This window comes from Aythya ferina, assembly GCF_964211825.1.
Source record: "Aythya ferina genome assembly, chromosome: 7".
Lineage (NCBI taxonomy): Eukaryota > Metazoa > Chordata > Aves > Anseriformes > Anatidae > Aythya > Aythya ferina.
This window is the reverse complement of record NC_140302.1, coordinates 33,005,447-33,028,335: the sequence shown is the minus strand read 5'-3', so window position 1 is coordinate 33,028,335 and position 22,889 is coordinate 33,005,447. Positions and strand designations below refer to the sequence as shown.

Sequence of the window (22,889 nt, the reverse complement as noted above, 5' to 3'; positions counted from 1 at the left end):
GGACAGGGCCCATGGTACAGTGCTACAGCTGGGGAAGGCCCTGATGTGCTGTGCTGCCTCAGTCCCCTCACCCTTTAAGGTGGGTGTTTTATGGCTGAGGCTGAACTCCCAGCCCCAAGCCAGGTCCACAAGCATCTCCACAGCCCCAGAGCACCCAGCGGCTGTAAAGGAGCCGAGCTTTGCCACACCACCGGGTCAGCCACTGACGCCCTCTGTTTTCCACGCCTCACAAACGCATGCCAGGAATGACAAAATCTCTGCCTCAAAAAGCTCCCTTGGCACCTTTTCCAAGAGACGATCGCACTTGGCGTGTACCAGCCAGTAGAATTACAGAAAGTTATCAGGAAACTCCACACCATCTCTAAACACCTCAAAATTTTGATATCATTTGCTATTTTGATCTGTGCTCTGCTCAACATCTCCCGTGCCCCATGAGGCAAACTGAAGCATTTTGGTGGCGTAAGGTAGAAGGACTCCCTGGACACACACAAAATGGACATACACAAGTCTCCTTTTCCTCCTTATAAAGAAATGAAGAAGTATGGAGTAAAAAACCCTAAAGTTCTCTTCTTTTCTGAGTAAAACTCGGACAAAGAAATGAAGCAGCCAGACGCCCAACAGTAAGCATACTTCCAGAGGAAAGTGGGGCTGCTGCTTCAGCCACAGCCTCCTTTCCAAAAATAACTTTCCTTTTCCACTGAAGATTTGCAGGGAAGTTACTGGTGCCATGCTATTGCCTCAGAACACAAAAGTTTTTTTTTGTTGACCACTGTCCCACTCCTTCAGGCAGTGGGGCAGGGATCACGTTGGATCCCGCTGCTCCTGGATGTCCTGCTCATCACAAGGGCACCCTCCTGCCCCGTGCCACAGCTGGAGGAGAAGTAATTCCTCCACAGAAAGAAATCCTAGCAAGGACTGGATGTCCCGACCACAACTTTGCCCCTTCAGCCATTCAGGGTGGTTTCGACGGATGGGATCTCGTAAGAGGTGGAGCTACACAGGGGCAGAAGAGGTGGGGAAAAGCTGGTGCTGAAGTAATTCAGAGCATAGCACTTATTTCTCCTAAGTACAACATACTTCTGTTTTGCGGTGATTTTTGAGGGGGGTGTAAGGAGTCTTTATCTCCAGACTTCAACCAGCAGGCCCAAATTCCCACACCAAGCTCCTCGCAAAGCACGCAGCTTTATGCACAGCCACCATAGTTCACACAACCAGAGCAACCAGAGGGCAATCAGCACCTGGAGGCCACTCTGGGACAAACAGACGGCTGTGACCAGAGCACACGCAACGCCCAGCACAGCCTGAAGCTCAACTACACAAACCCAGCTTTGAGCTCTGAGGAAAAGCCGACCGGCCAGCATGTCCAACCCTCTGAAGAGCGACCAGCCAGCCCAGCTCATCTCTTCTGCTTCTCACCCACACAACAAACTCAGGTCCCTCTCAGAAACAAGCCTGGCCGAAAGCAGAGCCCCCTCCCTACCTCCTGCCCGTGCCTGCCTGCTCGGTGCGAGCGCGGCCCCGCCGTCGCAGCCGCCTGTCGGCACAAACCCGCCCGCTGCCGAAGCAGGTGAGCGTGAATTCCTGACACATATGCAAGTATGAAGCAACCACTCCACAAATTGCCAGCAGCTGTTCCGAGAGCCCTGCCCTGCTCGCCACAGGTATTTATTTAAAGTGTGACACCCGCCCTGCTGCACACACATGCGCAGAGCCTGGAGCCTTGGAGGCCTCTGAACCAGGCCACCACCACCACCACCACCGTGGTCATGGCAAGGCTGTGGGACCACGAAGATGCCCGTAAAGGGAAACACAAAGAGAAAAAGGGAACTGGAGACGAACACCAGGCTCTAATTTCATTGTCACTTCACCGGCAGAGCCTTAAAGAGAAAGTCGTACAGGCCAGACTCCAGCACTTGTAGCCCTACGTTTTGTTGGTAAGACGAGCTGATGAAGGTGAGGGGGACAGCATCCAGGAAACTTTCTGGGGTTACAAAGAAAGCAGATAGCAGCAAAGCACTGATCCTAACTCATAATTCTTTTGAATTAACTGCACATCGAGCTGGGAACCCAGGCAGCAAAGTAAAAGCTCCCACAGAAAAGGCCTTTCTCGTTTCTGCTAGATTTTGAAAAATAATAATAAAAAAAGCAACAATTCCTAGACTCCGTGAGTCCCAGCTACAAATTCACATCTGAAACAACATCATGTCATTAGAAACACTGAATAATACAGTGATCAAAGGCGCTGTCAGTGCCATTATAACATGCGGGAGGATAAGAGGGAGGCCCAGACAACTAACTGTGAGTAATTGGGTTATGCTGGAGGCTTGTTTTTAAGTGCTGCAGCCCGCCTTGTGAAGGCTGCAGGTCTGATGGAACTGGGTCACCAACGCTTAGGCAGAAGCCTACTAACTTCAGGCTAGGAAGTGCTGTTTGGTTGCCTAACTTTAGGCTACGAGATGTGAATGCTGGGAAGCACAAACAAATCCGCACGGACAAGTGTAGGAAACTGGAACAGCAAGTGGGACAGTTAAGGATTACACTCCTCAGGTTTTAGGACACCCAGACCCTAGACGTTACTTCAAATTTCTCCCACTTAGTCCCCATTTAAACACAAGAGGAATTAAAAAGAAATTCGAGAGCATAGTAACTGCCCTGCCCTCCCAGACAATGCGCAGCCGCCTCGAAAATTGTATCCCCGTTGAGCCCCAGGGTCCTGACAACCGTTCCACATAGCAATTTAGAGTAAATACCTTTCAGTAGGCAGTCCTGCCACAGCCACGTCTGGAAGTTTGCTGAGGTCAAGTGTCGTAGGCTCCATAAATGCAAGCGGGGATAGCTTTCTTGTGGCATCCTGAGGCGAGCCTTCATGCTCTGAATTCATCCTGCCCGGCTGATTTGCAGCACCGGAGGGGTCTGCACGCTCAGAGCACTCGCCCTGCTCCATCCCAGCGATAGGTGCAGAGGGATTTTTGCACAGCTCTGTCTGCAGCTCTCCAGTCCTTGAGTTTAAAGCTAAGCCACCCTCGCCGGTGACTAACATCCTCGCAGTACCTGTTTCAGGGATGTCTCCAGCTTTTTCGTTACCTGTCTTTGCCGTGCTTAGCACTGAGCCACTGCTTTCTTGTACATCGCCCTCAGTCATAGTGCCAGATTCTAGCTGAGAGTCACTTTGCAAGCAACCATTCTGGCTGGCTTCATTTTTTAAGTAATCCATTAACCCATGCGTGACCCTTTTCTTTTCCTGCTGTGGATCTTGCGTACTTGCTGATGTTTCCAGGCATTTCCCATTCCCTGGCTCATCCTGTATCATCTCCGTGTCACTCTGAGACCTAATGTCATGCACAAGATTGCCATGAGCGCGTGTCTCCTGATTTTCCCCAGGTAACACGTTAAAGTTGTCTGGCAGTTTTTCACAACTGTAAGATCCTCCCAGAACAAGCGCTGAAGCTGCCACATCAGAGATGCTCTTGGCAGTGTCTGGACCACTGTACTCATTTTTCCCCTCTTCATTTGGCTCAGGGTCCTGGCAGTGTTCGGGCTGACAACTTACATCCTCTTCAGATGAAACCGGCTGTGAAGTACCCTCTGTAATTAAGTTATTTTCCTCTGCGGTAGCAGCATCGCCGAAGTCACCCTCCTGCGTGCTGCCTGCAGAGATCCCAGCTCCGCTGGGTTGTGGCTCCCTGTCAGAACACGCAGGGAAGTTCTCAGCTGCTGCCCCGTCAGATGAAGCTGGGCCTTTCTTCTTTCTCTCCAAGCTCATTAGCGATTCAGGATCAACACCCCTAGCACACACACCTGCCTTCCTTTCCATCTCACTGCTCTCGGGGTGCTCAGCGTTTCCGTTTGCCTTCTGCAGGTTTTCCAGACAGCGTTCAGCAGCTGCAGAGCCCTCCAACCCCGGGAGCATTTCTAAGCAACCAGCAGGCTGCCTGCTTTCCTCAGCGTCCCGGAGACTGGCTGGTGGCACTGCATTTTCTGGTAGCAGAGGTGCAGGAGCAGCACAGGAAGGCTCAGCAGCTAAAGGCAGCTCTGGCCCCTCTGCTCCCGAGGTGCCCTCAGGAGCTGCTTTGCCCCCCTCGACCGATGCAGAAAAGTTCTCAGCGCTGCTCGGCTGCGCCGGACCCTCAGCCACTGTGCTCTGCTTGAAGCCCGCATGGTTTTCAGGCGCAAGCTGGGGTAATTCAGCGCTCAGCGTGCTGTGGACTGTTTTCTTAAATATCTGGCTGATGTGCTCCCTGAAGGCCGGGAGGCTGGAGCCGATGCCCAGAGAGCTGGGAGTCAGAAGCTCATGCTCCTTCTCCGCAGACTGCCTGGAAGTACTGATCTCTGCCCTGGTTGTGCTGCAATTCTCTTTTAATACCTCTTCCATTTTTCCTAAATTCCCAGGCTTCTCTAAGATCACACTGCACTTGTCATCTACGCAGATGCCGGGTGCGATTTGCTCATTACAGCCGCCTTGTTTACCAACAGATGAAAGGCTCAGCAGCTTCCCTTCTGCAGCAGGGAGAGCTAACAGAGCCTCTGCTGAACTGTCACTCTGCTGCGCTTTGAAGTTTACATCACCTTTTGTTTCTTTGGATTTAATTGCCGATAGCTCTTTCTTCAGCTTCTCCGAATTAAACTGGGATAAGTTTCTGGAACTCTGCCCCACGCTTAAAGCCTCCGGCAGGGTTAAACTCCTCTCTCCTTCTCCCTGAAAACTTGGGTTTGGAACATCTTTGTCGCTGTCGTGCCTGCCCCCTGCAGAGCTGGGCTCTGAGTCGGCTCTTTTACCTGTGCTTACCCCAGGTGAAGGACCTGAATGCACGGACACCTGAGAACCTGCAGCCATCTGCGAGCTGGAGTTGCTTTCTAAGACGTTCTGGCACGCTACAGCTCCCAGCTCATTATTTAGTAATTCCCCCCCAGTGCCATTGTTCGCCCTGCTTCCAGCTTGCTGGCTGGGATGACTGACCGCGGAGGTCAGCGGAGGGGGGGCTGGAAAATCAGCTTGGCAAAACCCAGGCTCCTCTGGTGCCAGTTGAATGCAGCTGGGTTTATAAGGCTTATCAGTGGGAACTGCTTCCCCGTGAGCCTCTAACAGGGAGAGACATCCTTCTGCCCCTGGACTTTTATCGCTTTGCACATCGCTTGTTTCGTGGATAGCAGCACTGTCCTCACAACTTAGCTGCGTGTTTCCATCTGTCTGTCCGAGTCCCCCATCGGCAGCCAGACCCTTGGTCCCTCCTGAGCTTTTTGCCACTAATAACAGCTCCTCTTGAGTTTCTGGGCTAGATATTTGAGGATCGTTTTCCTCAAAATTATCAGAAGCACGTGCTATTTCAGGAGCACTTGGCAAAGTCTGGGCTGTGTTGGTGGCACTTGCTGAATTCTGCGTCCCTGGAAGAGCGTTTACAGCAGAAGCACGGCTTGCACCAGCGCTGTCTTTTATCCTGCACATGCTGACTGGCTGCTCACTCTTGTCAGATTCTTCAGCAAACGTCTCGCTCTGACACGCTTCTTCATGCTGACTAGCTGAGATCAAAGAATTACTGCCCTGCTTGAGCTTGTCTGGGTTTTGCTTACTGCAGCAGTTTTCTTCTGCCTCGAGATTGGTTTTGTTTTGCTCGTTGCAATCTTGCAAATTAAGCACGGTCACACCAGCAATGTTTGGCAGGTGTTCACAGCTGCATGCGTTCTCTGGCAGCCCGGCACTACTTCCAGCCTCATCCTCTTCTGCTGCCGTGCCAGAGTCACTCTGGGCTGGTGCTGGACGTGGCACAGCAGATTCTTCATTAAGGTTGTCGGAAATGCTTAGAGGCATTTCTGGTATGTGGCTGTGATGCTTTGGTTCCAGCTCAGGTTTTAGAGGTCTTTCTGTGTGCTCCTGATCATCTGCTCTTGCGACACCTGTCGGATTGCTTTGGTGCGTCTGCTGCTTGTGTCCTGCATTCGAAGCCTGGTCTCTGTCACCAGCACTCACTGACTTCTCCGTCTGCTCCATGTGGGGAAGAGCAGCTGGAGCATCTGTGTTTTGCTGCAGTTCTCCAGCACTGCACTCCAGGGTTAGTGAAGAGCTGCGCTTGTCCCCACTGGTGCTGTCACCCACTCCTTCCTCCTGAATTGGCTGAGGGGTGAGCTCTGCCCTACCAACTCCAGCACAAGCCACCTGCACATTTCCATGACTTTCTGCAGCCCCTTGCTCCTGCTGAGCTTGCATCAACGTATCAGACTCGTGCTCAGTTTTCAGTGCCGAATCCTTGTCCTCCACAAAACTTCCCACCTCAGCATGGTGCTTCTCCTGCTGAATAGTAACCTCATGCTCTTTGCTGTCCGAAGCATTGCTGCAAGGCACGTCGCTGAGGTGACCACTCTGCTGTTTGGTTTCCGAAACTTGTGGGTCTTCCTCAGTTTGAACAGCAATGCAGCCCACAGGCCCTGCCAATTCATTTAAGCCCTGATGTTCAAGAGTTGATTTGGATGTTCTTGCGCTTTCTTCTGACTCTCCGTAGCTCCCAGGCTTGCCTTGACTCTCCGTTTTGTCCCCAGTTTCTAACGCGGCTCCTCTAGGACAAGCCTCTTCCCAGGACTCATCCTGCTTACTCTGCACAGCACGATTGTTCTCAGGGTGGAGGAGCGGTGAACTGTGTGCCCCAGCTAAACAAACCTCTTCAGCCCCATTAGAGCCTGGCTGGCCCAAAGTTTTGTCTTCTGTCCCAGCGTGAGAGCAATCAGTGCTCGGCGGGCAGCCTGTCCTCGGACGCTGCGGCGAGGCCTTGTTCTCTGGGTCATCTGTGGCAGCTGCTTCCTCCTCGCTCAGTGCTTGCTCAGGCCTACAGCCCAGAGGCTCTGAGTGGTCTTCAGGTGATTTCAAGTCACTGCCTGACTGCAGGGGCTTTCCCACGGCTTCTTCCTTTGGGCCGCCTGCTGAAGTCTTTTCACAGAGACCGAACTCCCCGGGATTGTGGCTCAAGGGGGTGTCTTGCCCATCCTGCTCGTGGCTACTAAGAGAGCTCAACAGTTGCCTTTCTGCCTCACTGGGCCCTTCAGGTAATGCACTGGTTTCTGCCATGTGTGCCTCCTCTGCTCCCATTCTGTTTTTCTCTCCCGATACCCTCACATCAGCTCCCTTTTGATTCAGCTCCACGGCTCTGCTCAGAGAAGTGCTTAATGCATATTCTTGCAGTAATGATCTTTTATCTACCGGGGAAATTTCCTTGGTGGGACTGATAGTGGTTTCTGCTTCAGAAAGCATGGTGCTTTCTCTAGACACATCATCGGCTTTTATGATTTCATTGCTACTGGCTTCGTCTTTTTGGCTTTCAGTTGTGACAGCTGAGTTTTGCTCTTCCTCTTGCTTAAATGATAAAGACACACTGAAGTGCTCAGCACTAACAAGCTCATCCTCCTTTTGAAGCTCTCTTTCAAAACCGGGTTCATTTTTTTCAGAGGCTGTTTTCGTTGCCTCGCTTTTCATCAGATCTTGGTAGTCGTTTCCAGGCACATGTTCCCTCAAAGGTTCTTCTGGCTTTGGTACCGGGAAGAGATTTGGAGCATTAAGGGGTAACTCTGACACTGAAGTACAGGCTTCAGATTGCTCTCCCTGGCTCCCAGACAGAGCTGGGTTTGCCTCTTTCCTCCTAGTTTTTACAGCCCCCTTCTGTGTACTGCAGACCTCACTGATCTCAGGCCTCACAACGAAACTCTGAGCGCTTGCAATTGCTCCAAATTTTTCACCCTCTGAGCCTCCTGTTGCTGGATAATTTCGGATTAAGGTTTCCTTTTTCATTAGCAGACCCTCTCCACCATCTGTGTTCTGTCTACCTTGCTGCATTACAGCCTGTGCCTGACCTACTTCCAAAACTCCCAGCTCCTGCTCGGCCTCCTGAGCAGTAAAATAATCCCCTGCTCCTTTGCCCTGGGGGGACGCGCTGCCATGTGGTGCCCTCACGTCACCCAGCTGCTCACCCTGCCCCAACGCCCCTACCTCACTCAAATTCATTGCTGTGACTCCTTGCATTGCTGCAGGAGGGCTGGCCTGCAGGCTTGGGTTTCTGGGATCCTCCTCATTACTTTTCAAAGAAACAGGTGCAGTAGGGTCACGTTCGGGGCCGGTGTCCTCAGATATGCCAAGGGCTATTCCCTCTTCGTTGTCACTCACTGGACCTGGTGGTGGCACAGCTTCATTGCAGCTTGAGGTGGGGAACTTGTCGCTGCTGCTTGCAAGATCTGCTGTGACATCTTTTTCAGAAGAGCCTGCTAAAGGCATCGGGGTAGGCAGATTTCCCTCTCTTGCTTCTGCTGCGCGCTGCAGGACACCACAGCCTGCTTGTCCTCCATGGTCTTGCAAGGCACCGCTCTGTGCTGTCACCTCTGCAGGCACCACGCTTGAATCTGGATTGGGCAAATCTTCAGCGCTGGAGCTACTGGTGCCTTCATTACTGACGCTGCCAACAATGGAAATGTTTATTCGTTTCATGTCAGAGGAAAAGAAGCAAAGAATAGAAACAACTCATGCCATGGGTGTTTCGAAGCCATGCAGAACATGCATCAAGAAGCCGAAAACCTGCTGCCAGGAGCCAAACCATCAGGCCCAGTGAGTGATGCTTGGTAAAGCAGTAAGTGACCTCGGTCCCAGTCCTGCCTAACAGCTACCACGCTCATGACATGCATTTTAACCCTTCCTCAGTCTGTATTAGCTAGATATTCCCCCTGCCCTTAACATATTGAGGAGCAACATGGGAAAAAAAGCGACAAAAGCACCAGAAGAAACACCAGCACTGCCAAGAAGCAGAAAGGAAAAACCTTTCTGTGAGGCCACGTTGCACAGAGCTCAAGGCTGTGAGTGCTGTCGCGTGGCCGTGCTTTTATTGAGTCACGGAGGTTTAAGGGCCCATCTGTCGTGTGTTTTCTCCAGCCAGCCAGCACAGCTGATCCTCGCCAACTGGTCAAAGGTCTCACCCTGCCGAACACACCCTGTGAGGTCATCTCACTGCGGTGTTTGGTTTCAGTACATACAAGATCTTGTTCGTGTGATCTCCTCCCCACCCACTAAAGATACAAGAAATGGAAGCAGAGATGACGTGGATGCTGTAGCTGCAGAGGAAATGATGTTTCACGTACACCACGGGGACCTCAGTTTCCACCACTAGATTTGCAGGCAATGGAATCGATTAACCTTGGTTTACCCCTCGCCTCCCTTGAAGAGCCTGGACGTATGTTCACTGCCTTAGAGGACACTGGAATATAGAGCCTACTGAGCATAGCACTGAACCTAGGAAGAAGAGGGGTGTTTTTGAGCATTTACCTGGCACAAAATGCCTGCCCGCCTCCTCCCATCCAAAGCAATGGGATGCCCCACGCTTTTGGGCTGTGCTGTGCTGCACAAAATGCACTTCCAGCTGTGGTCACTGCGTATGTATCACTGGTATGTAGTGACCTTATGCAGAGAGCTGGGCAATGCCACAAGCAACTTCTTCATGAGAGGGCTGCATGTAAAATTGAATGTGATCCTAAAAATCCTTCTTCAGAATCCTTGGGATGGAAAATGAGCTAGCCTTTAAAGAGCTATTCAAATTTACCTACGTTGGGGTAAACCTCAAAGCTCAGGAAAAATATCTGTAATGTACAATTAATTTCCCGTTTAATGAAGTTCCAGCAACGCTTAACCTCACTGTATACACTTAATTTATAGCACCAATATATTTTATTTAAACTCTTTGAAATTGTTTTGCCAAAAGGATTTATTTTTTTCCCAGCACGCTGAAAACACCGCTCCGTATGAAACTTACTGACACTGGGAACACCACCGGTGGTAAAACAATATTTGGTATCTGTTGGATCGCTGCCAACGGGGGACATGATGGGACCTGAACAAACAACCCGGAGATGCCAGGAGGCTTTCCCTAAAGAAGGAATAGTCTTTATCACCTGGCATTGATTTGGCACTCCGGGAAGCTTAATTAGAGGAGACGGTGCAGTAACCACAGAGCTGAACTGGGGAGGGGATGGAAAAAGTGGGAGTCAATTGCCATTCTGGCTTCTTGTTCATTTTGCAGGTTCATCTTCTTATTGATTGAACTGCTCATTAGCAGCTGGGTGCCCAGGATCCTTCAACCTGGAAGCAGGCTCCCGGCAGAGACACGGCGTTCAGGCTGGGGGGAAGAAGCCCTCTAACCCCCAGGAGGCTGAGTGATTTTGTTCTATGATTCTAGGAAATTCCTCTAAGACCTTTACAGACAGGGCCTCTTTGTTGCATTGCACTTATATTTGCAGCTATCAAATACGAAACTCTTCCAGACAAGCCTGACGTGGTTACGTTTTCTGTAATACAGTTGCTAAAACCATGAATTGTCTACTGCTGAGCTGGTAGCAACTTTCTAAAGAGTCGTAACAGCAGATTTATGACTTTGCAGATTCAAGGGAAGAAAATAATCCTATGAAGTAAGCTATTCACCATTACAAAGCAACTACAACACTTTTTCTGGTGCATGGTAATGCTGAAATCCTGTTTGTTTTACTTGGGAGCAGATGAAGGAGGAGTCTGGACAGCCTTGTGAGTAATGTATGCTGAACAGAATTAAAATGAAAGTGCTGGCACATGCTTGGAGGGCAATCTAAACTATCACTTTCTGAATGAAGTAATGCACACTCATCTCCTGTGCTTCTTCAGCTTGTCTCCATGTTTTATTCAGGACCACAGCCTAGAACTGAAAGGCTTTAATTTCCAATCACCTGTTTGGATATTTCCATTTAAGTTTCTCCTCTTGATAAAGGTAACATGGAAATCCATATCAGGAACATATCCCACACCTTCCTTTTAATTTTTTGCTATTTGCAAGACACTTCTAGTGGTTAGACAAACATCTGTCAGGAATGACTTAAGCACAGTTGATCCTACTTTAGGGCAGAAGGATGGAATAGACGACCTCTTAAAGCCCCATTATCTTCCACTCTTTTTAAAGGGAATGACACTACAGGGAAGTGACACCACAGGCTGAAGATAATTCCCCTCTTAGGAAAACCCAATCTACATTAAAATTCGTTAACAATCAATAATTACCTGCAGTGAGCGTGTATTTTCAGACAACCCATTCACTATGAACAACATCAAGCTGTGGCTATAAACTTTTTTTTCCTATATATAGGAAAAAAAAAAAAGAAAGTGTGTTTTCTTTTGTGGTTACTTGATCTCTTTTGATGGCAATCTGAACTGGCTTGACATTATTAAGGGAAAAATTCATACCGTGGGGTAATGTTTAAAACAAAACATGCAAAGGAGAAAGCATGAAAGAATGTTGGAGTTCCTCATCATCTGGGTAGGGCTCAGGGCACAAAGAGTCATTTTGCTAGGAATAATTGCTGCATGGAATTGATGATAGGTAAGAAAATAAAAATAAAATGCAGTCATGCAAAGACCTAGGTGCATATTTAACTCGAAATACCCAAGTGTCTCGTTGCACACAAGAGACATCAAAGGGAACCTTTCCCATGTCTTAGAAGTAAGGCACACATTTAAGGATTTGCAAGTTCAGGGTTTTAACGAACTGACCATATGAATGCTATCCTTCCAGTTATGACATCAAACGACAAGAAGTTAAATCTTTTTACATCTAAAGTGTTTGTTTTACATAAATAATTACTGAAAAATTGCTTGTTTGGGAGCACATCTCAATTTACCAATTAATATCCGTAGCTAACCCCTTCCACCTCCAGGATATCTTGTGGTTGGTTGGAGTTAACCTGGACCAATCTAAGAGCACTGCTGGTTGCTAAAGACGTTTATTAGGACAGCGCTGGCTGGGTTTTGTTTAGGGTGTGTAGGCATAAAGGGTGTCAAGAAATCCACGACTTACAGCGCGTCTCCCATAAATACTTCCGAATTAAGAGACTTGCCCAATCCACCAGCCATAAACACGGAGCCCATTTCCCTGCTCTGCCATCCACAGGAAAGGCAAGGGGCCAGGAGATAAAAAGAGCAGCAGCCAGCCATAAACCGTCTGGGTGGTGTTTGCTCTGAGTGTGTGTGGGGAAACTGAGACGCCCCAAGAGGTTAAACCTACTTGATAAACAACCAGAAGTGATGACCTAACAACAGAAAAATCACAGATAACCCAAATTTTCCTTTCCTTATTCCCTTGCTTTCCTTCTAAAACATTTAGTAGCTGTTAAAAGGGCAGTGCCTTTCTAACCCAGTCCCACTTGTGAGGGAAAATCACCAAGTACCACAGCCTCTGAAACCCAGCGGTCACACACGGTTGCCGTCCCCAGCTGATGTAACTCGGAGCCGGAGTGGTTATATTCCCAGGAGTGTAACACTCGGAAATCTGAGTACAAATTTAGAAAGCACTGAAGGGGACAAATGCACAGCCAGCCCTTAGCTGCTGCTCAGCCATTTCTGTTCTATTTCCCCTGACACACGAGACCAGGGTTTAAGTTTGGAGTTCATACATTTGGACACGCCGCACTGGGGGCCTTTGACTTGATGTACAGAATTCTGCATCTTAATCTCTCCTAAGAGCAATTGAAAATTAATTAGGAATACAGAAATCACTTCCACATTCCCTTCAAAAATAAAAAATAAAAAAACACAGCTTTAGAGGCAAAGCAAGATGCTATTTGAACTTCTCAGTGTAAACAAACGCATGAGAAATCCATCATCACCAAAGGGCTGCTAACAGCAGCCAGATTCCCCCGCCCTCCCTGGCTAGCTAAGATTTCAGGAAAAAGTGAGGCAGGAAAATGATCTATATGATCCCCCTGGGAACCATCTCCCTCTTCTGCCCGAAACCCCAATCACTTTTCACCTCCCGGTTCCATATGCAGAGTGAAACGCGGTGCCTGCAGTATTTTAACTATGACCAAAGGAAAATGTTCTACCATTAACCACGGAAACTGCAGTGCTGCTGCAGTGAGCGACCACGGCCAGGCATTCAGCTCCTGTCCCCTGGTCCCTGTCCGAGCATCCTGAGAGCCAGCAGGATGCGTGGCGCTGCGCCCACGGTCCCACAGGATGTGTGGCAGCTCGGGCTCAGCATCCTGAAGTGGCCCTTGGGTCCCACAGGATCTGTGCGCAGCACGAGGAGTTGGGAAGGCGGCCAAGTGCATCCAGCGCCTCTTCCCCTGCACTGCTTCTGGGCGTGTACCTCTGAAATGGCTCTGTCTGCTCGTTCCACGTCCTGCAGGAAAAGTGCCTCTCCTGGGCAGGGCTGTCCGGCTGAGGGCTCTCCAGGTGTCTCCTCTCCCTGCGTGCCAGCAGAAAGGCATGGCCACATCTCACACACCAATGCAAAGCCCCAGGCTTGCTGCAAGTGCTGAGGAATAGTTATTTCACACGGAGGGTTGATAGATTAATCGCTGCTGCTGATGCTTTTTATCATACGCTACTAGTGACAACATGTTAAAAAAATGGGAGTGAAGCAGTGTTTTAGGTTAAGAGTCAGACATTTCGACTCCCAAAACATGAGAATTTAAGACTTGCTGGAACAGTCTCTGAGAATTTCTGGAGGACGGAAGAAAGACACCCAGAAGATTGGAAAAAAACATGCAGTAGTTTTCCATACAGATACTCCATCAGAAGGCAGCAGGCCATAAGATTAGAACAGTTCAATTCAGGGTGGAAAAGATGCGTTCAAGGCAGCATATGGGGGTGAAAGTTGAAATAAGCAGCCTGGAATCTGAAACTTCAAAGCTTTTTCCGTTTATTGTCTTTGTTTCTATTTTGGCAGTCTAAAGCCACCCAAAACCAGGCATGTGCCAGCAGTTTCAGGAGTAAGGCTAAATAAAAAGTAGTTGCCTGAGCTCCTGCCCATCTAATATGTTTCCTGAAACAAAAGGCTTATGAATCGCTTCAAAATGAGTCATTCGTGTAATGCTCATCTCACAAGAGTCATGATTTTGGATGGGGATGTGTTAAGCTGTTCCAGGCAGTGACAATACAAGTCTAGGTACTCTCAGGGCTGGAATTTAAAAGGAGATCCTAAAGAACTGCAGCTCCGCCATTCTTTGAGCAATATATTTAAAAAAAAATGCAAATTGGTTGCAGAAGAGTACAGAAATACCTGTGCTTTATAATTATAATACATATGCACACCTATATAAAGAAGAGTGTTCATTTGCTGCAGCCACAACCTTTCAAAACCCAAGAGCCCCCACCCCACAGCCTCTGTTGGGCAACTTCTGGCTTCAAGTCAGACTCTACTAACCAGTTACATCTACCATGGCTACAACAGGAAAAAAAAAAAAAAAAAAAAAAAAAAAAAAAGAGAGATGCTTGCTACTTTGAGATTAAAAATATGTACATGTATATTTGGAAAAACTGCTGTTGTCCTGCAGGATACCAAAGCATCAGCATGATTTCCACTTTGACCATTCAACAGTGGTGCTCCCCCTACCAGCTCCCTGTTAGCTGGTTAGCTGGGTCTTTGTAGGCAGCCACTGGAGAAAGCTGTGTGTGCATCTTCCTTACTGTGTGGACAAGAAAGTAAATACAGAGATACTCTTCAAGAAACAAGAGCACAATCTGTAATTGAAGCCCTCTGAGATGTGTTCTGCTGCTGCTCCCAGGCTGAAGGCAGGACGTGAAGCGGGTCAGTGGCTGGCACAGGCACTGTGTTAGGTGGATGCTGGCACAAATGCTGTTAGAGGACGGGTGCTGCAGTTCGGAGAACACAGCCTAATCCCCATCATTTGGCAGTGTCACAAACAACCCTAACCTGCAGGAACATTAGGCTTTCTAGGCCTACAGATGAAATTCAGAGGTTACTAATACATGTAGGCATCATTCCCCCCACATCTCTCTCTTGCATTCCATTAGCATGACTGTGTATTGATAAGACCAGCAGAAAATGCCTGTTTTATTGGCACAAGTCACAACACATCACACCAAGTGGCTTCCAAGAAATAAATATTTTCTTCAGCTAGTTCAATGTGGTTACTCATCATTACACATGCATATAACACAGTGATTATGGACAGCTCTGCCAAGAGAAACCAGAAGCTAGAGGATACACGTACTGTTTGTTAACAATAATGACAAAAAAAATAAAAATCAAGTCTACATCACTACTCCAAATTTATTGTTTTCTATCTAGTGTGAATGACGCTCCATAGCACAGCCAAACCAACCCTTCAGGACTGTAAGCTGCTTTCTCTAGGTAATTTTTTTTAGATGCTGCCATTTCTCCAAGCTTCTCTGAAGTTGTCAATTATCACCTTAGTTATTACCTGCACTTGGACTGAAATTATCACAAACCGTTGCATGACATCAATAATTGTATGCTTAATCTTCATCATCTCATATAAAAGAAAAGAGCTTTTTAAGCTAATGCTACCACAGGGAACAGCATTTGAAATACTTTACTTGACTGTAGCTGTTGTTTGCTCTTGCTTTTCACTTCTTAAGTTTACTTTTTTCAAAGACACTGGCAATCAAAACATGTAGCCAGGGCTGGTGGAAACATAAAGCTGCCCATGGCATACCCACTCCACTTGAAAAGGATGTGGCTGGTCTTTCTGCAGTGAATTCTCCAGTCTGTGAAAACACTTTAAAAGATGTCCACAGCCAAACAGTCCTACCCATTTACCAGCAGATTATGGCCACTCATTCTAAAATGTATTTATCCTTCCATCCCAGGTAACACTGATGAGCTGGAAAGCATTCAGCCCCGTGTTAAAATCATGCCAGTATTAGATGGTTTCTTCCCTGTAGCAGAGGAACAGCTTAGTAGCACAAGAAAACCAAAGCATTCAAGTAAAAAATATTAATGCTTCAGAGAAAAATTTCCTTTCAGGATATTTAATAAAAGCCAAATTATGTTACCTCCTGCCACCCTTAATCCCACTGAAATACTTTAGCTCTGAAAGTGTATCTATTGATTTCATCAGGTGAATATTAAGACATTTAGAAAGTAAGATACTAGTAAGTATTAGCTGGGTTGAGACTTTTAGTTGGATTTTTACACAGAGCAGAGCATGGCATTTTGCAATTGTTTACAATTATGTCTTACTTCACAATAATATGACCGTGCAAGAGACTTTTCAACGTTCCTCTGTCTCAGATAAGAGTTTATTAGCGTGTGGAAAAGCATAGGAAGTTGAGGTCAAGGGTTACCACAACAGCTAGAGCCTTGTTTATAGCTATGCAGTGAGGCGAGGAAGCCAGCTTGGTAAATAGTGAGCAGCCTTGCTTTTGTTGGGTTATTGTGAAGAATGCACCACCATCATCCTTCAGGAAAATCAGCTGCACAATAACAGAAAATTAGCAAACATAGCCCAGCTATCATCAGCAACGGGGCTTTGATTATATTAATGAGAAAAAATTAATTTCTTACCTTGTAGGTGCTGGTATCAATGGAGATGTGCTCTCGGCCAGCCGCACAGCAGCAGGAAGAAGCTCTGAGATGTCCTGAGCTCCAGATCCTCCAACGTTGTTTTCCTGGGGGCTCCTTTTTATGCCGTGCCCCTTACCAGGCGGGTGGTCTAATTCTGAATCCTGTGGAGCGCTCTAGAATGAAGAAGAACAGTTCAAATAGCTACTGCTGCTTGAGAGTACAGGCAATTTGGGAAAAGACGTAAGGTTAAGTTTTGTTCTGCCAAACAGCTCCTGTGGTAGACTTCACTACGTTGATGGAATTTGCAGGTCCCAAAGCCAAGCCTTTTTTTTTGTTTGTTTTTTTCTAATGACAGAAATTCAGAAGGAAGTGGTTGAGCCAAAAATAAATATGAGGGAAAGAACTGTGAGAGAAGAATGCCACAATTGTTCTAAAGCAGCTCAGGGCCTTTCCTGACCCAAGGAGGGTATCATCTTCTCTTTTTTCCAGGCAAATGCTTACTTGCTAATCAAGTTTGAAAGGAGAAAAGATGGAAACAAACCTTTTACACTCAATATTAGCAGTATCTTTGTAATCAGCTTAGAGATAAAGCCAACATCAGTCAAGACCCAAGCCTTGAATCCAAGTCCACATTATTTCCCTCCCAGCTGAACAATGCTCAGAATGCCTCTGAAGAGAGACGGGGAGCTGGAGCCTCTGCCACGCTGCCTTCGGTAAGAGTAGCTGTAGGAAAAGCTGCAGTCCCAGTAGTAACAGCTACAGAAACCTAGAACACAAATTTGGTAACACTGCATCACCGCTTTTTGAGGGTAAGTATGTACGTGGGATCTTCACCCATGGAGGCATGCAATAGAAAAAGTCCAGGGGGTTGCTTACAAGAGGTAGCAGCACCTTTCTGATGGTTTGGTGTTGTTTGGTTGTTGGTTTTTTGGTGTTTTGATTGTTTGGCAGAAGTGTCTGTAGAAAGCAACGAGAAGATGGCAAAAGCTGCCCTGAACAGTGCCTGAGTGTGTTCTTCGAGTCTAATGAAAGAACTGGAGAAATCAGCTAAGTGGAACGCCAAAATGAAGTCTGAATGAAGAAGCTGCCACTTGAAACCCTCCGGCATCGTGAGCAATAGTGAAAGCGAAGCAAAACTGCTTCATCAGGTCACCCTCAATGTACAATCACAGTTGGTTTAATTCTGAGCTGTAATTGTAAGAAGCCCAAGGCACACCTAAGGTAAAGACCCATAAGCGCATGTACTGACCACAGGGGAACTACTTCTGAAGACTGTCACAGATGAAAAGCACAGCGCACAATTCCAATTAGTTTCTTGTTGCTCTCATTTTACTCTCAATTTCAGGTTTATTTGGTTCTAGATAGAGCCAATAGATTTCCCATTGCAGACAGTTATTGGCTGCAAAATGACATTTCTCTTTGTGCACCTGGTGTGCTCTCGCACAACCAGAGGCCTCTTGATGAGAGCCAGGAGTGAGAGACACCCAGTGGACGAGAAAAGCCCATGTAATGAGCAATTGAAAAGGTCAGGGCACACAGAGAATATAAAAAGACTTCCTTTAGACTTAAGGCAAATTTGATTAACTCTCATATCCTTTGCCTCTCCCCGGAGGAACCCCCTCACTACAGCTTTGTTTGCAGAAATCTCCTTTATCACACCGCTTTCCGCTGGGACAGAACCAAGGGCTCGGGGTTTCATGATTATTAAGCATTTACCCAGCGTGTGCTGACATCTGGCATTTGGAATATTTATCTGTGTATGGATGTTGGCCCCAAAACCACAGCGTATAGCAAAAAGCTACTAGAGCGTCAAGATTTATACAAGAAAAATTGTTTTCTTTCCAGCCAGAAAAAAAAAAAAAAAAAAAAAAAAAGAAAGAAAGAAAAAAAAAAGAATAGAAGAGCTTAGTTAGCATATGGGGGTTTGTTTTGCTTTTGCTGCTCTGTTTTAGGAAGACTTGCTTTTGTTTGCGTGAGAAAGTTTGCAGCGAGAGTTCACTTCAGCAAAGCGTACATGCGTGCAGAGAGACCAAACTATGAAAAAAATGCATTATTAATTACCAGAAAGAAAGAAAAAAAATAAATAAAAACAACTGAAATGGCAATTTCTGGGGCCATATGCATGTCCGTGGGCCAGTCACCAACCACCACCACCATCCCCACAGCCCACAGCCCTCCCCTCTCATTTTTTAGCATCGCTTTGGGGACTGCAGCGAGCCGAGGGCAGAGACTCCTGCCTTACCAGCAGAGCTCCCTCGGCTGGCAGGGCTCAACACCATGCACTGCCAGCCTTTAGAGCATGGGATTAGGACAAAAATGGGCTGTAAGATCCCCCCAGGCCATGCCAGGCAACCTCGAGGCCACGCTCCTAGTGAAGGGCTCCGTGCTAGCGCAGCACAGCCTGGGAGGTGGTCATGGATGACTGCCCCAAAACCGCAGCACGATGAAGTATAATTCCCAGGCCAGCTGCAGACAGAAATGAGTGCGTTTCCCTCCCCAGCAAGGCAGGGAGAACCACACGAAGAACCCCAAGAAATTAGAGCAATTTACAAATTTGTCCGGACGCCTCCAGCAGCTGGCGAGAGCAGCGAGAACAAGTTATTTGTTTTCCTGCCTCTCTACCACCACCATCCCGGTTTTTCTTCAGCTGATCTGGGCGCTAGGCAGGAGGAGAAGCCCACAGCTCTTCTCAGAAGAGGAAGGGCTGAGTGTTTCATCTCCTGCTTCTGAAGCCTGTGTCATCTTCCACAGCAGAAAGCAACACAGCAACGAATTAAGTCATTAACCTACCGCAGTCTCAGTGCCTACATGGTGCTTCTAATTACTCTCCCCTCCACAAGATCAATCACTGAGCTCAAAGGGCTGCTTTAGGTTACAATCCTCTGTCCCAATGACCTGCAGACATCCCACTCCTGGAGGTGCAGCGTAATCGGGAAGCCTCCTGCACACAAATCAGCTCCATGCAGCCAGCTCCTACTTGCCACCCAGAGCCAGGAGCACCGTGAGCCCCACGACAACCTGAAGCTGAGCAACAATGTGGGCTCGGGGTGTTAGAGAAATGCTGCTCAGCAGCCTCTCACACAGTACACCCAATGCTCATTGCTTCTGAAGCTCACCAAAATCAGGATGCTGCCGTGTTACAGAACCAGAATCACTGAATGCTTTGGTTGGAAAAGCCCTCTAAGGTCCTCAAGCCCAACCATTAACCTAGCACTGCCAAGTCCACCACTAAAACCCAGGAGTGCTACATCCCAACCACCTTCCTCAGCTCTAATGCCAAGTGTTAATATTAAAAGAACGACACCGTGGGATGGGCAGGTTGTGAAGGCAAGGAGCACAGCCACAACAAAGCATGGCTCAGGAGACAACGAAGTGCACTGTTTTACAGACTACATTTAACATTTTGCACAGACTGATGGGCTGGGGGGCTTTTTATTATTATTATTTTAATACTGTTAGGCTTTCAGAGATCTCCTGTTTAAGGAGTTATCGTTCTCCCAGCTATCCCTAAACAACTGCAATGGGTCACAGAGAGATCTGATCCTTGTTTGAGTTCCTGGCATGACCAAATTTAACATAGATCAAAATAATCTTTGCAGTCCAGCTCCTGTTGGAGCAGCAAGGACTCGCTGACACCCTCTTTACTTTCTTTTTCTGGAGCAACCAAGAAGCAAAGTTGCCCTCTTACCTAGCCAGGCCAGAGCGCACACAGCCTGGAAATGATATTTGTGAGGGAAGCTCAAAGGAGGATTTTAACAATAATGTGTAATAAATCTTACTGGTCTGCTACATTTAATTTACTATTTAATCAACACAAAAAAACATGTTCTGTGAATCTGTGCCAGCCAGCAGAAAAACACAATCCCATTTCTCTATCAAGTTTTTCAAATTGAAGCTAGTTATGCAAATCAGGAGCTGAACTAGCTTTGCAGAGCACGCTTTTTTATTTTTAATGAACGTCTGTGGAAACAATTAAAAAGACTATATTTTGTTCAAAAGTATCATCAGAAAGCTGATGTTAAATAAATTACTTTTGATGTTGCAACACACACAGCCTCTGAAGTCATCTCCTACAGAAGCTCGCCGCTAAACCCACTCTGTATTTGGTTCAAATGTAGCATGCGCCTTTGTCCAAAGGATTCTGAGATTATATTAAAAAAAATAATTGCAAGACTTAATGAAATAATTAGAAGTCGGAATGCAGAGGTTCTCAGCAGTTTTTTGCCTATCATAATTTAAAAACACAACAAAACAACAAACAAACAAGCTGCTCACAGCGCGTATACCAACAAGAGGAGGCACACTAACCAACCCCCACTTTTTCCCTTTACGCCAGCACTATTTAAATGAATAAAACTGTTCCTCCTCAACCACGCAGCGTAATTATTTGCATTAAGCCCTGCCACAAGCACTGGCCTCTGTAGGAGCATGCAGTGAACCTGCAGGATCATTTAGCTGCCCTGATGGCTTGGAGCAGGCGCCTACGAGTGGTTTGGTTTTCTGGTTTTCCTTTACCAGGGAGAGCCCCGTTACCACCGCAGCCGCAAGGATTACACACAGGGCAGCACTCTGGCTCCAGCTGCTGCCCCAGGGAGGGATTCCTGGTTCAAACCCAGCACTGGCGCTCTGAACAAGCAAATATCCTTTGATTTCTGCCTTTCCCCCAACACAGCAGCTTCCCCTCACACCCCCTGGTACCACCGCACACACCTCCTTTTACAGCAGGCGCCGGTGCCGCAGCTGGGAGCAATCCCCGAGGAGCTCCAAGGAGTTCCCATTCCTGGTAACCCCCTGAGTTTATGGAAAGGGAGAAGCCAGAACAAGCCTTTACCCATCTCAATCGATAAGCCAGAACTCACCTTTTACTTTTCTTCATGTCCTCCAGAGCACGGTTCCATGTGTTATTTCCCCCGTGCTTCCTGGCTTCAACCACCCACAGCCTTGCCTGGCACAGGGGAGCGGCAGCAGCAGGACGAGGGGCGAAGGTCAGCCCCACACACCCATCCCTGTCTTCCAGGAACAGCCACCGTGGCAGCCGATGGGCAGGACGAACACACAGTCCCCATTACGGGTGGCAGGGCACGCTCCTCCTCTGCCAAACCTCGCACCCGTGTGCCTCTGCAAGCAACCACCAAGCAGCAAAGTGTGCACGTGGTGGTCTTTGGAGAGCTCTCGGTGCTGTGTTCTGCAGTGATCCCTTATTTTGCTGCAGGACTTGGCCGCAGAGAAAGGTGGTGGGAAGTTGTGCATGGAAAGCCTTCGCTGATAGCCTGTTCCTCCTTAGGAAATTCAGCACTAATCCACTTCTGAAAAATGGAACTGAGATGGTGGAAAATAACTGGCTGTGATTCTTAAAACAACCAAGCTAATGTAAGACTTCCTGAGTTAGTTTAATGCCCTGCCACTGACTAAAAATCAATAGCAGTGAAATACGAATATCCACACCTATGTCAGAAAAGTGAATCAAGAAAAAAATTTTCCAGGTGAAATTTTTCTAAACAAAGCTGCAGAGGTTACGTGACTGGAGATAATCTTCAAATGGCTGTTGCCATTTTTAAAGCAAATTACTGACCATGGGACAGGAACAAATCGCTAATTGACACCTTGGGCCAAGCTTGCACTCCATATGACAGTTCAGACCTGAAGGATTGCTCTAGAACTTGGTCTTGTCACACCACAAGGGAGCCAGATTCTGGTTTTGATAAACACCTTGTGCAGCAACCCACGTTTTTCATCACCTGCCCAGTGTTGAGAGTGGCTGGGGAAAGCAGTTTACAGAGGGGGATGAGCATTGTGGCCGCTTGGGTGTTGTCTTTAAGCTGACAGAAGGCCAATCACCATGTCTACCTAATTAGTTGGGTGTATTTATGATCAGATGCAGTCTCCTTATGGGAGGTTCCATACAGAATTTTGCAACTACAGTAGATTTATTTATTTTTTAATCATTAATGTTGTAATTTGCTATTGCTTCTGGCTTGCTTTATTTTTCTCTCTCGTGAGCAGTGTTTTATGTTTGTGCCATTTCTAATTAAAATCCTCAAAATGACAGGAATGCAAAAGTTGGCATTTGCTGGAGGTATCCTTTAAGCTGCTTCTTAAAGATTCAACACATATGGTACAGTATATGGTATGGTATATACAGATATGTATATATATGGTATATATACGGATATATATATATATGGATACAGTAACAACCGTATGTAAAAATTTTGGTTACAACCTTCTATTGTAGGTACCTATGAGCTTTTCTTAGAGAGAAAGAGTTACTTTTCCTCCTGAGAAATAAATCCAAACCTAGTGAAATGACTTTAGTTGCAACCATAAAAAACAAACAAGCAAACAAACAAAAAACCACAAACCCACTGTTGCATGTATATGTAGCACCATCTGTTCCTTGGTTTAGCATTCTTTACAGAATACACAACATCCTCTGGGCTACAGCAAAAGTATTCAAACCTTCAAGTTTCACTGCTCAGGCTTACGACCTTTCCAATCCACCGAGGGCACTAAATTGTTTATCTTCAGATCCTTGTAATGTCAACCTAAGTGTCTCCTCATCAACTTGCTGCTGTG

The 22,889-nt window shown here is 47.2% G+C and overlaps 1 protein-coding gene and 1 long non-coding RNA gene across 10 annotated transcripts in view; one reads left to right on the top strand and one right to left on the bottom strand.

The window, feature by feature from the left end:
* Window positions 1-22,889, bottom strand: part of TACC2 (transforming acidic coiled-coil containing protein 2) — a 124,648-nt gene that overhangs the window by 82,070 nt on the left and 19,689 nt on the right. For 8 of the 9 annotated variants that reach the window (XM_084526819.1, XM_084526827.1, XM_084526823.1 and 5 more), the window contains 2 exons: window positions 16,314-16,486; window positions 2,751-8,429 (listed from right to left, as the gene is read on the bottom strand). In XM_084526819.1, coding sequence (XP_084382945.1) covers window positions 2,751-8,429; window positions 16,314-16,486 — 5,852 coding nt within the window. The remainder of the gene's footprint in view (window positions 1-2,750; window positions 8,430-16,313; window positions 16,487-22,889) is intronic. The other variant, XM_084526830.1, reaches the window with a different exon arrangement.
* Window positions 8,917-11,228, top strand: LOC311440223. The gene is made up of 3 exons (XR_014695273.1): window positions 8,917-9,197; window positions 9,741-9,956; window positions 10,041-11,228. It is a non-coding gene; the product is annotated as an uncharacterized lncRNA (long non-coding RNA).